The sequence below is a fragment of the Bidens hawaiensis genome, unplaced genomic scaffold, assembly GCF_021521415.1.
Source record: "Bidens hawaiensis isolate Kalapana, Puna unplaced genomic scaffold, B.hawaiensis_p1.1 tig00012956_1, whole genome shotgun sequence".
Classification (NCBI taxonomy): domain Eukaryota; kingdom Viridiplantae; phylum Streptophyta; class Magnoliopsida; order Asterales; family Asteraceae; genus Bidens; species Bidens hawaiensis.
In genome coordinates this window covers 69,991-84,565 of record NW_027492084.1, presented here as the reverse complement: position 1 = coordinate 84,565, position 14,575 = coordinate 69,991, and the positions used below count along the sequence as shown (strand labels likewise).

General features: G+C 38.8%; 1 protein-coding gene across 1 annotated transcript; it reads left to right on the top strand.

Annotated features, from left to right (window-relative positions):
- The first annotated feature begins 10,982 nt into the window (after window positions 1-10,982).
- LOC143542757 (dihydroorotase, mitochondrial-like) lies at window positions 10,983-12,568 on the top strand. The gene is made up of 4 exons (XM_077035277.1): window positions 10,983-11,082; window positions 11,159-11,349; window positions 12,148-12,284; window positions 12,392-12,568. The coding sequence occupies exons 1-4, from the start codon at window positions 11,000-11,002 to the stop codon at window positions 12,566-12,568; spliced, it is 588 nt and encodes a 195-aa protein (XP_076891392.1). The 5' UTR covers window positions 10,983-10,999.
- Window positions 12,569-14,575: the final 2,007 nt, after the last annotated feature.

The following is a 14,575-nucleotide window of genomic DNA, read 5'->3' as shown; positions in this document are numbered from 1 at the left end:
ACTTTTACGCACCATAAAAAGCTACCATGACATACAATGACTGTTCTAAAGCCTTTTAAGCCTAATAACTTCACTAGTTAAGCACACAGAATCAGTAAATCTATCATTTTCCAAGGTTGGATCAATTTTCTGTTAAAACATAGTAACAGAACTTCTTACGAAGTAGTAGACTTGAAAAATAATTTCATTTCCCTAAAAAAATTTTTTTGACTTCAATCGCCCCGATCAGTTCAAAGTCTTCAGGTAAACGGTTATCCTGAGGATCCAATGGATCCGCTGGACCGACCACATACAAGTATGTGTCCTTCTAACTAAGTATGAACGACTAATTTTCAGCGAAAGAATAAAAACACATCATAAACCACCCCGGTCACATTCAGTCATCTGGTTAATGGCAACCCTCAAACTCTACAAGTAGAAAATGAGGACCAAACATATCCGAGGATATGTCCTTCAAACTGAGGTAACCGACATAATTTTAAGCGATAGTGACATTTTTTTTTTATATATATATGCACAAAAAGCATGGTTACTCGGGATTGATCATCCCATTCAACTCAACAAGGTTTTGAAATCTTGATTTGTCAAACGCTTTAGTATATAAATCAGCGAAATTATCAAGCGTATCCACCTTTTCAAGCACAATCAGTTTCTTCTCAGCATAATCTCGTATAAAATGATGACGTATGTCAATATGTTTAGTTTTACTGTGCTTTACGGGATTATTAGTTACTGAGATCGCAGCAGTGTTATCAATACAAATTGGAGTAAGTGAGAAATTCGGACCATAGTCGCGTAACTGTTGTTGAATCCACAGAGCCTGGGAGCAGCAGTTGGATGCTGCCATGTATTCTGCCTCACATGTTGAAATGGCAACTGATGTCTGCTTCTTGCATTGCCAGGACACTAATCTGCCTCCTAGAAACTGACATCCTCCAGTAGTTGACTTCCGACTCTGATTGCACCCTCCATAATCAGAATCTGTGTAAGCTACCAACTCCAAGTCTCCTCCCTTCGCGTACCACAACCCCAGCTTAGGTTTGCCTTTGAGATATCGCAAGATCCTCTTCACACCCTTCATGTGAGATTCCTTTGGGTTTGCCTGAAAACGAGCACAAAGACAAACTGCAAACATAATATCAGGCCTAGAAGCAGTTAAGTACATTAAAGAACCTATAATAGCCCGATACTGAGTTGGGTCCACATCTGCGTCATTGTGTGTCTCAGCACCCAATTTATGGTTGACGCAGATTGGAGTATCGAATGGAGTGCTGTCCTCCATCTTGAAGCGTTTGAGCACATCATGGACAAACTTGGTCTGATGAATGAACATCCCATCCTTCTTCTGATCAACCTGCAATCCTAAAAAGAAAGTTAGTTCACCCATAGCACTCATTTCAAACCTTTTCTTCATGACGGCCTCAAACTCCTGACACATGGAGACTTTTGATGCAGCAAAGATAATGTCATCCACGTAGACTTGCACCAGCAGGAAGTCGCTTCCTTCTCTCTTGAAGAACAACGTGCTATCTATCTTCCCTCTTTCAAACCCATTTTCAAGCAAGTAATCTGATAAGGTTGAGTACCAGGCACGAGGTGCCTGATGTAGTCCATACAACGCCTTGCTTAACTTGTACACGTGGTCTGGAAAGTCTGGGTCAGGAAAACCCGGAGGTTGCTCAACGTACACAACCTCATCAACTTTCCCATTTAAGAACGCACTTTTCACGTCTAACTGAAATACCTTCATCTTCTTATAAGCAGCAAATGCCAAAAACAATCTAATGGCTTCCAATCTTGCCACAGGAGCGAACACTTCATTATAATCAATCCCCTCTTGTTGATTAAAACCTTTAACGACTAGCCTCGCCTTGTTTCTTATAATAATCCCTTTCTCATCTCTCTTGCACTTAAAAACCCATTTTGTGCCTATCGCATGCACATTATTTGGTTTTTCAACCAAAGTCCAAACTTCCATTTTCTTGAATTGAGCCAGCTCTTCTTGCATGGCTTCGACCCACAAGCTGTCCTTTAAAGCCATTTGATAATTCTTTGGTTCAATCTGGCTGATAAAGCAGGTGTACAAGCATTCGTTGATTATGCCTGTCTCCTTAATGCTTGTGTAAACACAGGTGTGCTCATTCAAGCTACGTCTTGTTTGTACACCGGAGGACACATCACCAATCACATTCTCCAAAGGGTGATCTTTATGAATTCTAGTGGTCGGAACCGAACCGACATGCAAATTGTCTTCCAAGTTAGAAGAGAGCTCGTCAATGGTTGTTCCTTGCTGAGAGTGAAACGGATTGAAAAATTCTTCTTCAGGAGAGGCAGCAGGGGTATCGATAGCATTTGATGAGGAGGGTTGACATTTATCAAACAGCTGTCTTTGCACTAGATTTTCTTCCTCATCAAGGATCATCTTCGTAGCAACTCTTTCTTCTACTTCTGCACTATCCAAATAAGGTATGTTAAAAGACTTAAAAAGTCTATCATAGTCGAAAAACTCAGCAGGTCCGTTGCTTGGTTTTGGTGGTTTGTAACTTGTGATATCGGTGTTACACACCACCTCAACCTTGCCGGTCGATGTATTAAAGACACTTCTGTTGGGAGTCCCAACAACATAACCGACTAAGATTCCTTCATCGGCTACTTCACCAAATTTAGAATTTGTCTTTAAAATCGAACAAGGGGACCCGAATGGTTCAAGACCACTCAAGTTGGGCTTCCTCCCATGCATAAGCTCATAACACGTTTTATTAAGTCTTTTAACAGTCAAGACTCTATTCAGGATATAACAGGCTGTAGCAACAGCTTCAGCCCAGAACACCACAGGAAGCTTCGAATCAGCCAGCATAGTTCTGGCTCCTTCAATTAACGTTCTATTCTTCCTCTCAGCCACTCCATTCTGTTGCGGAGTATATGGAGCGCTGTACTGGTGCTCAATCCCTTTCTGAAGGCAGAAGATCTCCATTTCATAATTCTTGAACTCCGTTCCATTGTCACTCCTGATGAACTTAACCCTTTTATCCATAACGTTCTCAACTTTGGTAATCAAATTCTTCACCATCTGAGCCGTTTCATCTTTTGATTTCAGGAAATATACCCACGAATATCGTGAGTAATCATCAGTGATCACCAAGCAATAAGAAGTACCTCCTAGACTTTTTGCATTCATGGGACCGAAGAGATCCATGTGAAGCAATTCTAGAGTACTGACAATAGAATTGACCTTCTTGGTGTGATGGGATTTCTTGTGCTGCTTTCCCTTCTTGCACGCTAGACATTTGTCTTCAAAGTTGAAACTTTTCAAGGGAACGCCCAGCACAAGTCCATTCTTGACAATGTGGTTCATCTTCCGAAGATGAATGTGCATAAGGCATGATTCTTCCGTGGCCATTTCAGTCGACCTCATATCCATAATATACATATTCCTCTCACGTGGAGCCTTCATCACAATCCACTCCTCTGGTATCTGAAAACCAGGATGCAACACAATCTCCTCATTCTTTGTAAAATGTACGGTGTACTCCTTATCACAGATCTGCGACACACTCAGCAGATTGTGCTTCAATTCTTTGACAAAGTTTACTTTCTCTAGAGTCATCTTTCCATTAGACACCGTTCCCATTCCTGTAATCTTGCCTCCACTTTCTCCAGCAAAGCTCACTCTCCCTCATTGAACAGGTTTCAAATTGTGTAACAAGATTTTGTTACCCGTCATGTGCCGGGAACAGCCGCTATCCACAACCCAAAGATTATTGGCAGCCCTGTTCAACTGTTCCTGCACGATTAAAGCAAAAGATTAGAATCTAGGGACCCAAGACCAATTGGTCTTGGATCTATACATCCCGAACTTTGGCTTTCCAAAGTTAGTCTCTGTATAATTCCTGTAAGTCCTATTAGTATACCTCCTTGTAGATTGATTATGAGGCCTTCCAAACCTTTGTGAATTGAAAGAATTATAACTTACTGTTTGGTTATCAGCAGTGTGAAACTGAGATTGGTTTCTTTGAAAACCTGAATTAGTCTGATTTCTGAATTTTGAATGGTTTTCACTTTTACCAGTATTATAATTACCATTAGGCTTAGTCTCAGTTTTGGTATGCCTCACACCTCTGAATCGCTGCTTCAGAGGGTAATCTGCAATTAGGTGCCCTAATTGATTACACCTAAAACAACACCTATGCTCAACTTTCTTTTCAACAGTTGTTTTGGATGTCGAGGCTGTACTACCGCCCGTTCGTCTCACATATGGTGGGACATAAGGGTTTAGCGGAGAACTCTTTTTAGTTATTTTATCTTTCTCTCCACTATTTGGTAATACAACCTCCTCCTTTGTCTTACCCGACTAGAATGACTTATCCGAATCTGATGAGACCGGACTCGGAACATAAATTTTAACACTTGACACAGGCGGACTTGTTTCGCCTCTACTAACATCTGGTTCTTTACTAGTTACCTTAATTGGAACTGTCTGAACAACCTCAAAGTCAACAGATTTCTGATTACTAGGATTAAAAGTGTAATTGTGATTATAAGGTGGTGGAACCTCATGATAACCAATTCCTCCCCTCTTAACTGAGGAACCTTGATCACTAACAAGGTGATCAAGAATAGCAGAGGAATTTCTGAACTGCTCAAGTTTTCTATTCAGTTCCACCACTTTCACCTGGTGATCAGCAATCTGTTTTTCTCTTTTAGCTATTAGTTTGGTTTTTTCTTCCAAAACTTCATAGCTTAGATCAATCACTTGAATTTTTTCAGCAAGTTTTGCTTTTAGACTTTTAATATCTTTTTCACAAGCTTTTATTTTAACTTTATAGCTATTTTCTCTTGCTTTTGTAAAATGATGATCTTCTTTTAGAGTTTTAAACTCAGCATCCAAACTAACATACTAATCAGTTATAGTTGCTAATTGCTCAGACAAGTTTTCACATTTAGAACAAGTAGGTTTAGAACATACCTCGGAGAGCTGGTCTTTAGCATCATCCATGAAAGCTTTTTCTTCTCCAGTAGCTTTCTCACTTTCTTCATTTTCCACATTCGCCAAATTTGCCTGTTCAAAGATTTCTTCAGAATGCAGGTTCCAGTTATATTCACCATCTTCTCTGGAAATCATGGCACTATAATCTTTACTACCCCCATTATGCTGTGTAGACTTGCCTTGACCACGTTCTACACGCTCATTTCTGCACTCCTTAGCAAAGTGGCCATTTTGCTGACAGTTGTAGCATCTTACCTTCGTCTTGTCAAACCCTGGCCTTCCACCGACAAACTTTCTTCCGGTCTTTTTCATAAACCGTTTCACTCTTCTCACGATCATAGCCATCTGCCATTGCAGATCCATTTCTTCCAGATCATCAGCATCAATCTGGTCATAGTCTTCATCCAACATAGCTGGATCAACAATCTTCCCCTGAATGTAGTTCTCATAGGAAGCAATAAAAGAAGCATAGAGAGCAAACTGCTCTTCAGCAAATTTAACACTTATAGGCATCTTAGAGTAGTTGTTGCTAGGAATACTTGGAGAGCAACTACTCTTGCTTGCTTGCGGTTTAGATGCACTAGATCCACCTGCTACAAAGCAAACATCACCATTCGTGTTGACTGACACATGCCCCTCATGTGATGAGTTGGCGCCCGACTCTCCCTTCGAGTAGTAGGCAGCTGATTCAGTCTTCGAACCTGAACTAGAGTTGACTTTAGCACCATACATACCTGGATCTTGAACCTGATCCGTAGGTGTCTCCTTTCTAACCATGTTAAGCTCTAAGGTTCGGAGCTTGTTAACTGCTGTCTCAAGGTCATAGTCAGCAAAGTCTTTATCTTCTCTCATCAACACAGTATACATCTCCCATTTTAGTGGGAGAGCATCAAGAAGCTTCTCAACAATCTCATCTTCTTTGTATGCAATTGAATAGTTGCCGAGTTCAGTCATCAGATGATAATATCTGGTGATGATATCATCAAGTGATTCGTTTTTCAGATACTTGAAGACCGAGAATTGAGTTTTGAGCAATTTGATCTTCGAAGCACGGATTCCCACATTTCCTTCAAACCGGTTCTCAAGAGCTTCCCAAAGCTCTCTTGCTGTCTTGTACTTTCTAAAAGTATGAAGGATCTCTTATGGAAGAGCCATAGTGATAGCAGCATGAGCCTTGCTCTCGACCTCATACATCTTTTTCTCTTCTTCTTCCATTTTGCTGTACTTTTTGATCTGATCACGACCTTCGTACTCCATAGTTGGTGGAATATAACCATCCTGGATGCATACCCACATTTTCGCATCCTGGTACTTGACATATTGTTTGAACCGATTCTTCCAAGCAACGAAGTCGGTTCCTTTAAGCAACTTTGGGGCCTTAGTAGCTGACCCTGCTTCTACTTCCATCTTAACTAACTCTGAGATGTTAATTGACGACATCTTTCTCAAAAACTAAGAAACCCGAAAAACAAAAAAAAAAATCTTCTGAAAAGTACTGTAGGCGAAGTTACGGATAACTTCGCTTAAGTCTTAACTTCGCTGAAGAACTTCGCTGATTCTTAACTTCGCTTGAGGTAAGCGAACTTAGGAGGTAGGCAGAGTTGTATAGAACTTCGCTTGAGTTAGGCGAACTTGAGAAGGTAGGCGAAGTTGTGGTAACTTCGCTTAACCTTATATCTTCGCCGAAACCCTACGAACAGTGACGGCAACTTCGCCTGATGAACACGAAGTTTCTACAGATCTGATTTCTGGGTTTTTCGAGGTTTTTGACGGTGTAAAGGGTTGAATACGATGGTAGGAGGTAAGAATGACACAAAAACACAGAAAACACGTCCCGCGAATAGTCGAAACGGGACGATTTCTACACCCGCGTGAATATCCCGAACCACACAATTGAGCAATAGCTCTGATACCAATTGTAAGTTCCCTGGATGGATCTGCACGGGATATCTCGATCTACACAGGTGCGGAATCCCTGCGTAGGTTGTTACGAGCGTAGAACACGAATCAAACAAACACACGATACGAATAAACGAACACGCGTTATATTATAAATGAAACACGTGATATAATCACTGAATACAGACTCAATACTCTCTGGTTCTCACGTCTCTCGACTCACACACGTCTGTATATGATTACCTTAAAAAACTCTAAACAAGCCGTGACCTAGTGTATAAATACACGACAACTTCGCCTGATATGTTCAGGCGAAGTTGTTGCTAACTTCGCTTGACTAACAAGTTCGCCTGATAAGCGAACTTGTCAGTAACTTCGCATAAACATAAACAAAACACAATTAACATTACAGACTGGATTACAGACACTAGACTATGAACTACTGACATTATGCACCAACACTACGTGATGGATCAGCAGAGAGACCCATCGCGATACGCGATGGGGTGTCTGACAACGAGACGCGTGGCCTGCCACGTGGCCACACGTGGCACACTGGTCGCCACGTGTCAACACGTGGCACACCGTCTGCCACGTGGTGACAAGTGGCAGACCTATGGTGTGACTGGCCAGGGCTACGTCACGGTACGCGACGGGTGCCCAGGAGGCCTCCGCGTACCGCGATGGGACTCCAGATTTTGCCTATAAATAGCAAGTCCGGGATCTTCATTTGACACACCAAAATCCAGCCATCAACTCTCTCTCTAACATCTCTCTACAATATCATAATCACATACTCGATCCACCTCGATAATCGTGCCATAATTCCTCGATAAGCGTGTCCCGATCTTTAATTTCCGCATCGACATTTCCTCGAAGTACGTGCCACCATCCACCCACATACCAAGAAGGCGTTTGTTATGGCAATAAGTCTCAAGAAGCGTGCCAACAAGTGTTGGAGATTGGCGTTCATTGATTTGCGCGTCAAGGAAGGAGTGTCGAGAAAAAGAGTTTATCGAGAAGTAAAGTAGCGTTGGAGTGCTGCTCGAATCGTTAGGGTTTTTATAAGCCTTTAAAGGTAAGGCTGAACGCCAATAAATATAATAATAAAATATTATAAAGCTTAAACCTTAAGTCGAGGTTATACTCGACATCTCGATAAAAGAAAATAAAAGAAAACATAACAAAGAAAGAGTAAAAGATATGTTATGATATATATGTGTGTGTGTGTGTGTGTGCAAGTATATATATTCTTTGTTATGAAATTATTATTTAAGTAATAATGGGTATTCTTAAATAATAAAAGAAAATAATACGTTTCTTAGAGAAGAAGAAACGTCGGGTTTATATAAATAAACTAAAGGTTTATAACTACTTTTAAACTAAAGGTTTTAAGTAAAATTGATTTATGAACTAAAGGTTCATCGAGGTAGAGATATAAAATAAGTCTAAAGGTCTTATGCCGGATTGTATATCCGACTGAAAAATGGTTATACTCGTACTATAGGTGCGAGATAGCAAGGGAAAGACCCTCGGACGGTGTTGAAGTCGATCCCAAAGAAAAAAGGTGAATACGCCCCCAAACTTATAAAAACTTGTTTTCAAATGAGTCAAACATGTTATATGAAAATTTTTTACAATGAACTATGTGTTCCTAAAACCGTTATAAATAAGAGTACAAGCCTAGCCCTCAGGCTGTAGTATATGTGTGTCTGGATCCTTACATATGTGGTAGTACACGGTGGGCACATCTCACCACGCTTGGTCGTAGGACGCTTTCCAATAGGAAGCACGGCCATGTGTATACTTACGGGTACTTAACTAAGTCGAACGCTGCGGTGTTTGCTGAGGTGACCTAGTGTAGAGGCTCGAATTTATAATTGTGTTGTTTGACTTTGTTATTCCTAAGCCACGATGGGCCGAGGCAGGCATAATCTCAAGGGGTAATAAAATAAAAGAAATTATTTTAGCGTCAGCGTGTTCACCAACATTCGTTGCTGACGTATTTTACTACATTTTGCAGGTGAACAAGGATAGCGCTTGGAGTGACAAAGTGCTATGAATATCCGATGGCTCGGATTTGTTTTGTAGTAACTTAAGTTATTAAAATGGTGGTTTTGTAAAACAAGTAATTTTTTAAACACTAAACGGGAAACTTTTATATCCCGTCTTTTGTATGTAAATATTATAAATTTAATCTACATGTTTACAAGTCTTCCGCTAAATGAACGTAACTCTGATATATTAACAAAAGTGGTACCAACGTATGCTTCACACTTCCAGGCCATGTTTTGGGGTGTGACAATTATTTACAAAGTAATTCCTTTATTAAGTTTACATAATTCAAAATATCTTGGTCTAATCTTAATAAAAAAAATTAGTCAAACTTTATTACAATCTAGATCTTGAACTAGATTATATTGGGGCTTCGAAATACTGTCATGAACACGAAGATCATTAATTTACCAAATTTCGAAAACCGTAAGTTTATATCAGATACGAGTTTTAAAAAAAGAAAAATTTTAGGCTTTGTTTATTTTCGGATTTTTATTAAAAAATAAATAAAACGAATTGATGAAAACCGAAAATTGTTAGGGTTTATCAGGTTTTAGTCCATGTTTTCCGGTTTAGATCCTGAGTTAATGGAAGACATGAAGAACTCATTAATCAACATCACTCTGATACCACATGTTGATCAGTTCTTCATGTATGTCAAAGAAAACATGAATATTATGATAAACCTACAACTAAAACATACTTGTCACAACAGAGAGAGAAGCTACGGCTGATGAGAAAGATTCACACGACATGATAGTCAGCCTGGTCGAGTTCCCCTTTAGGATGTATACTAGTGATGGGGATTAGGGTTCTTGAGAAACCGAATAATATAGAGGGAGAGAGGGTGACGAATTTTGTGTCAGGCTTAGGGTTATGCCATGTGATGTTAATTAGCCTCTCCCATATATTTATATACACCCAAGGGGAAACCCTTGATTAGCAAGAAAGGGTAATTTGGTCCATTAATAATTACTTGGCTAATATAATTATAAGGTATAATTTAATATTTTGATCTAATTATTATATAAATGATAATGATTGTCATATATAAATATACATATCCATATATTTATTCTTACACTAAAGATCAAATACAGAGCCAAAAGAAGACGGATAGTTTCTCAATTTGAGGACAATAGAAGATAAATGGGAGAACATCATCGGTCTATAGTGTGTGTACCGGTACCCTACTTTCATAGACAACCTTGAGGACAAGGCTGTTTTTCAATGGTGGAATGTTGATATTTTAGAGGGCCAACACCAAAAAAAAAGACCCGATCAGATTAAATAGTGGTCTTGGCCTAACAACGGGTGAAATTAGCAAAAAAAAAAAAGAATCAATAGAATAGCAAATGTGAGACACTCAAATACTTTAATTTAAAAAGAGGATGTCTTGGTTTCAGTACCATCCAAGACAAAAAATAAAAGAAAAAAATAGATTATTTCAGGTAGGATCGAAGGGTTTTCTCATCTATGGTGAGTTTTCTCCTAAAGGTGGTCTCAGGTACTTGAGAATAGGGATGAACAGGTGAGGCAGTAACTCATTAGTGATCCAAATTAGCCATTGAAAAGAAAAGGTTATTCATAAAATTCTGAAAAGTGGACCTCAAGTGTTGTAATCCTGTTTAAGCCCAATTACCAATCTCTAATCTGATTACTATCACTTATTAATTAAGCGTTGGTTTGAAGCAAACTGGATTTGTAAATTAGAACCAAGCGTTGACTCACTCGTTAGTAAGTCCACCGACAATACAATACGTATTGGACCACCGATCTGACTCTTGTCTCAGGTAAGGTTTAACTTTTATGATATTTAGCAAAATACACTTTGACCGGCATAACACATTCTGGATCTGTTACATTAACATTTACATTGCTTCTGTTATTTATACTGTGCATTCTTTTTTGTCAATGTTTTTATGACTTGCAAATGTAAAATCTATAATTTAGTCATTCAAGAGAAAAACATAACATAACATCAATAAAATTTATGACCTCAAGATCATTAAATTCATTATATTATATATCAATCAGAGGTTTTAAAGGTAGCTGCAAATGGAACTTTGTATTACTCAACCGGAAGATTGGCATCTTCATCTTCGTGATGGTCAACTTCTTCAAGCTGTTGTCTCTCACAGGTTATTACTTACTTATTAACTACATTACATTTTTCAATAAATAAATTATTTTCTAATTATTATAGTATCCATATAGTGCAAAGCAATTTGGAAGGGCAATAATCATGCCAAATTTGAAACCGCCAGTGACAACTACCGCTGCGGCTGTCGCATATCGCGATTCCATCTTGAAAGCACTGCAACGGAATATTATTAATATTCACTTCACTCCATTGATGACACTATATTTAACTGATAAAACAACTCCAAATGAAATCAAACTAGCAAGTGAGACTTTGTTTGTTTTACCTTTAATTAAACTCTTATTATTATTGTTTGCATTATTTATAAATGTGTTATTGAATAACTCAATATTCAATTGTTACATCTAGGGGGTGTTTGGCCTAGCTTTTTTAATCAAGCTTATAGTTTTTTTAGCTTTTTTTTTACAAAATAAGCTTAACTTGGTGTTTGGTTTAGCTTTTTAAGCTTATGCTTATTAGCTTATATAAGCTCATTTTAAGAAGCTTATTTGAAGATGGGTTTTTAGCTTATTTGATAGAAGCTTATTTGTTTAAGGGTGTAAATTACTCATTTGTTCTCAAATGGTGGTGGATTAGTAATTATTACTCTAACAAATTAAAGAATGTTGGATTTAACAACTTATTAAGACACATAATTAACTTGTAGAATATAAGCTAATCCAAACACTTAAAAATAGCTTATCAAATAATATAAAAAAAAGCTATAAGTTAATATTATATATAAGCATAAGCTTAAAAATAAAAGCTAGGCCAAACACCCCCTTAATGATTTGCGTAGCTAAATTTGCATGTGGCAACCAACTAACTAGAACATGCAATTATCAAATGTCAGTTTTTTAACTAATTGATAATATTTTTCAGAAATTAAAATATAATATATATGTATATAGGATAATATATATAAATAAAAAAAGATTATGTGGTGTACATTGGTATATAATCGCGTAAATCGGTCAATGTTATCGGGTAATCTGGCCGGGTAATCGGGTATATTATAAATCCCAAACCCATAAGTTGTTTTATTAACTTATGTGATTGACAGGAGAGAGTGGGGTTGTGTATCGTGTGAAGCTGTACCCTGCTGGTGCCACTACAAATTCTCAAGACGGTGTAACTGATCTATTCGGGAATTGTTTACCTGTTTTGGAAGAATTGGTTAATCAGAATATGCCCCTTCTGGTATTTTTATTTTCTACATCTTTAACTGTCCAGTAATACAAGTCTTGTAATTAATTAATTAAAAAAAACTTATATTATTATTATGGTTATGTTGATGATATGTCAAGGTTCATGGAGAAGTTACGGATCCCGAGATCGACATATTTGAACGTGAACAGGTATTTATTGATAGGGTTCTAAAACCGTTGATAAAAAAGTTGCCAAAACTGAAGGTTGTGATGGAGCATGTTACTACTATGGATGCTGTTAGGTTTGTTGAGTCTTGTGAGGAAGGTACTTACTAACTTGTATAATTTGAGTGGGGCGGGGTGTAAACGGGCCAAGTTGCTCGTGAGCTATTCGTAACCAGCTAGCTAAAAGCTCTAATCGAGCCAGGGTAAAACGAGCTCAAAGCTTAAAAATAAGCTTGCTTAAGAATTGAGTTGGAGCCCTAGTATTACTTTGCGAGCTGAGCTGGCCCGCGAGCCTAAACATCATCATCATCATCATCATCATCATCGTACTCAGTATATCCCACCAATAGCAATGCTATGGTAGGGTCCGAGGAGGGTAAGATGTAGACAGCCTTACCTCTATCCCATAGGGATATAGAGACTGCTTCCGGTGAGACCCCCGGCTCGATAGTAGTTTTGCATCAAGTTTTGGACATAAGGCACATAGCACTCAATCATCGGGACACCGGCTGATTGGTGCATGTGCCCTTGTCTTTCGGCTATCAACGCCACCACATAAGGCACATAGCACTCAATCATCGGGAATAACCGGTTCCGACGGGTTTTTTTGAAGGGTCAAACAAAAGTCAAACTAGCCGTTGGAACCGGTTCCAACGGTAATATAGCCGTTGGAACCGGTTTTTTTAGACACCAATTAGCCGTTGGAACCGGTTCCAACGGTAATATAGCCGTTGGAACCGGGTTTTGAGACAATAGATCCGTTGGAACCGGTTCCAACGGTAATATAGCCGTTGGAACCGGTTTTTGGGCCAAACCTATATATAACTTGTTTCCATTACTTGTTTCACCACCAAACTCAAAAACAAACTACAATACTACTCCTTTAGCAAACCCGTTCCTTTACCCGACCATCCAACTAAATATTATTATGGCACCCATCAAAAAAACTAACAACAAGGCTAAGAAGAGTGTTTTTGTTGCCCCCGTTCCTGTTACGGAGGACCCAAGGGTTGTTACGGTAGTCAACCATAACCGCAACCAAGACATATGGAAGAATTGGGATTTGATTGTGGATGACGAAGGTTATCAAAAGGCTCGTTGCAAACTATGTGGTTCAATATTAAAGCACGATTCCAACTCTACTTTGAGAAAGCACATCGAGAAGCCATATTGCAAGGCGTTGAAAGGGATTGGCGCGACCGATCAAATTGACTTGGGTAAAGATGGTACACTATTTCGTTACAACACGACTCAAGTTCAAGATAGAATGGCAAAGTTCGTTATTCAACGAGGTTTGCCGTTTAACCACTTTGATGACCCGGAGTTGACGTCGTTGATTCGCGAAACTCTACAACCGAGATACACACATGTAAGTCGTACTACCTTAAGACGTCATTGTATCAGGTTGTGGGAGTGTGCTAAAAAAGAGTTAATCGAGTCTTCTCATTCTTTAGAAGCCATGGTTAGTTTAACTACCGATGTTTGGTCGGCACCACACGGGTTGCCCGAATCATACATATGTGTCACCGCTCATTGGGTTGATCCGGTGACATGGCAATTGATGAAACGCACCATCGCTTTTGAAAACTTCCAGTTCCCACATACCGCCGAAAAATTGTTTGAATTACTTGATGAAGTTATAACGACTTACAACTTGAGAAATAAAATATTTTCGATTTCGTTTGACAACGCTTCAAACAATACTAAGGCGGCTGAAAAATTTATCATTAAATATTCACCACCTTGTTTCGGGGATTTTATTCATGTCCGATGTGTTGCACATATCATCAACTAGGTTGTTCAAATAGGTCTTGACAATGAACACATTTGTGATGATTTAAAATACTTTAGACTTATGTTACAAGATGTCTTCAAAAGTGGTAAAAGAAGACATCTTGAATATAAGAACTATTGCAAGTCGGTTGAAAGAAAGTATTTGGGGCCGAATTGGGACGTTCCAACCCGTTGGAACTCAACTTGTCATATGTTAAAGTGTGCTTTTGCCCAACGCCAAACTTTACAAGCTTTTCATAACAATCTTGTTGAAGAACGCGAGGCCGATATGTTTCCGGAAAGTGTTTGGGTCCAAGTCGGTTATTTGTTGGAGTATCTTGATGT

What these genes read in the sequence shown, in the direction of transcription:
- LOC143542757 (XM_077035277.1), top strand. Translation starts at nt 11,000, where the DNA reads ATGGAACTTTGTATTACTCAACCGGAAGATTGGCATCTTCATCTTCGT. An exon ending in AAATGAAATCAAACTAGCAA is followed by an intron (nt 11,350 to 12,147) that starts GTGAGACTTTGT and finishes TGTGATTGACAG; the next exon opens with GAGAGAGTGGGGTTGTGTAT. An exon ending in ATCAGAATATGCCCCTTCTG is followed by an intron (nt 12,285 to 12,391) that starts GTATTTTTATTT and finishes TGATATGTCAAG; the next exon opens with GTTCATGGAGAAGTTACGGA.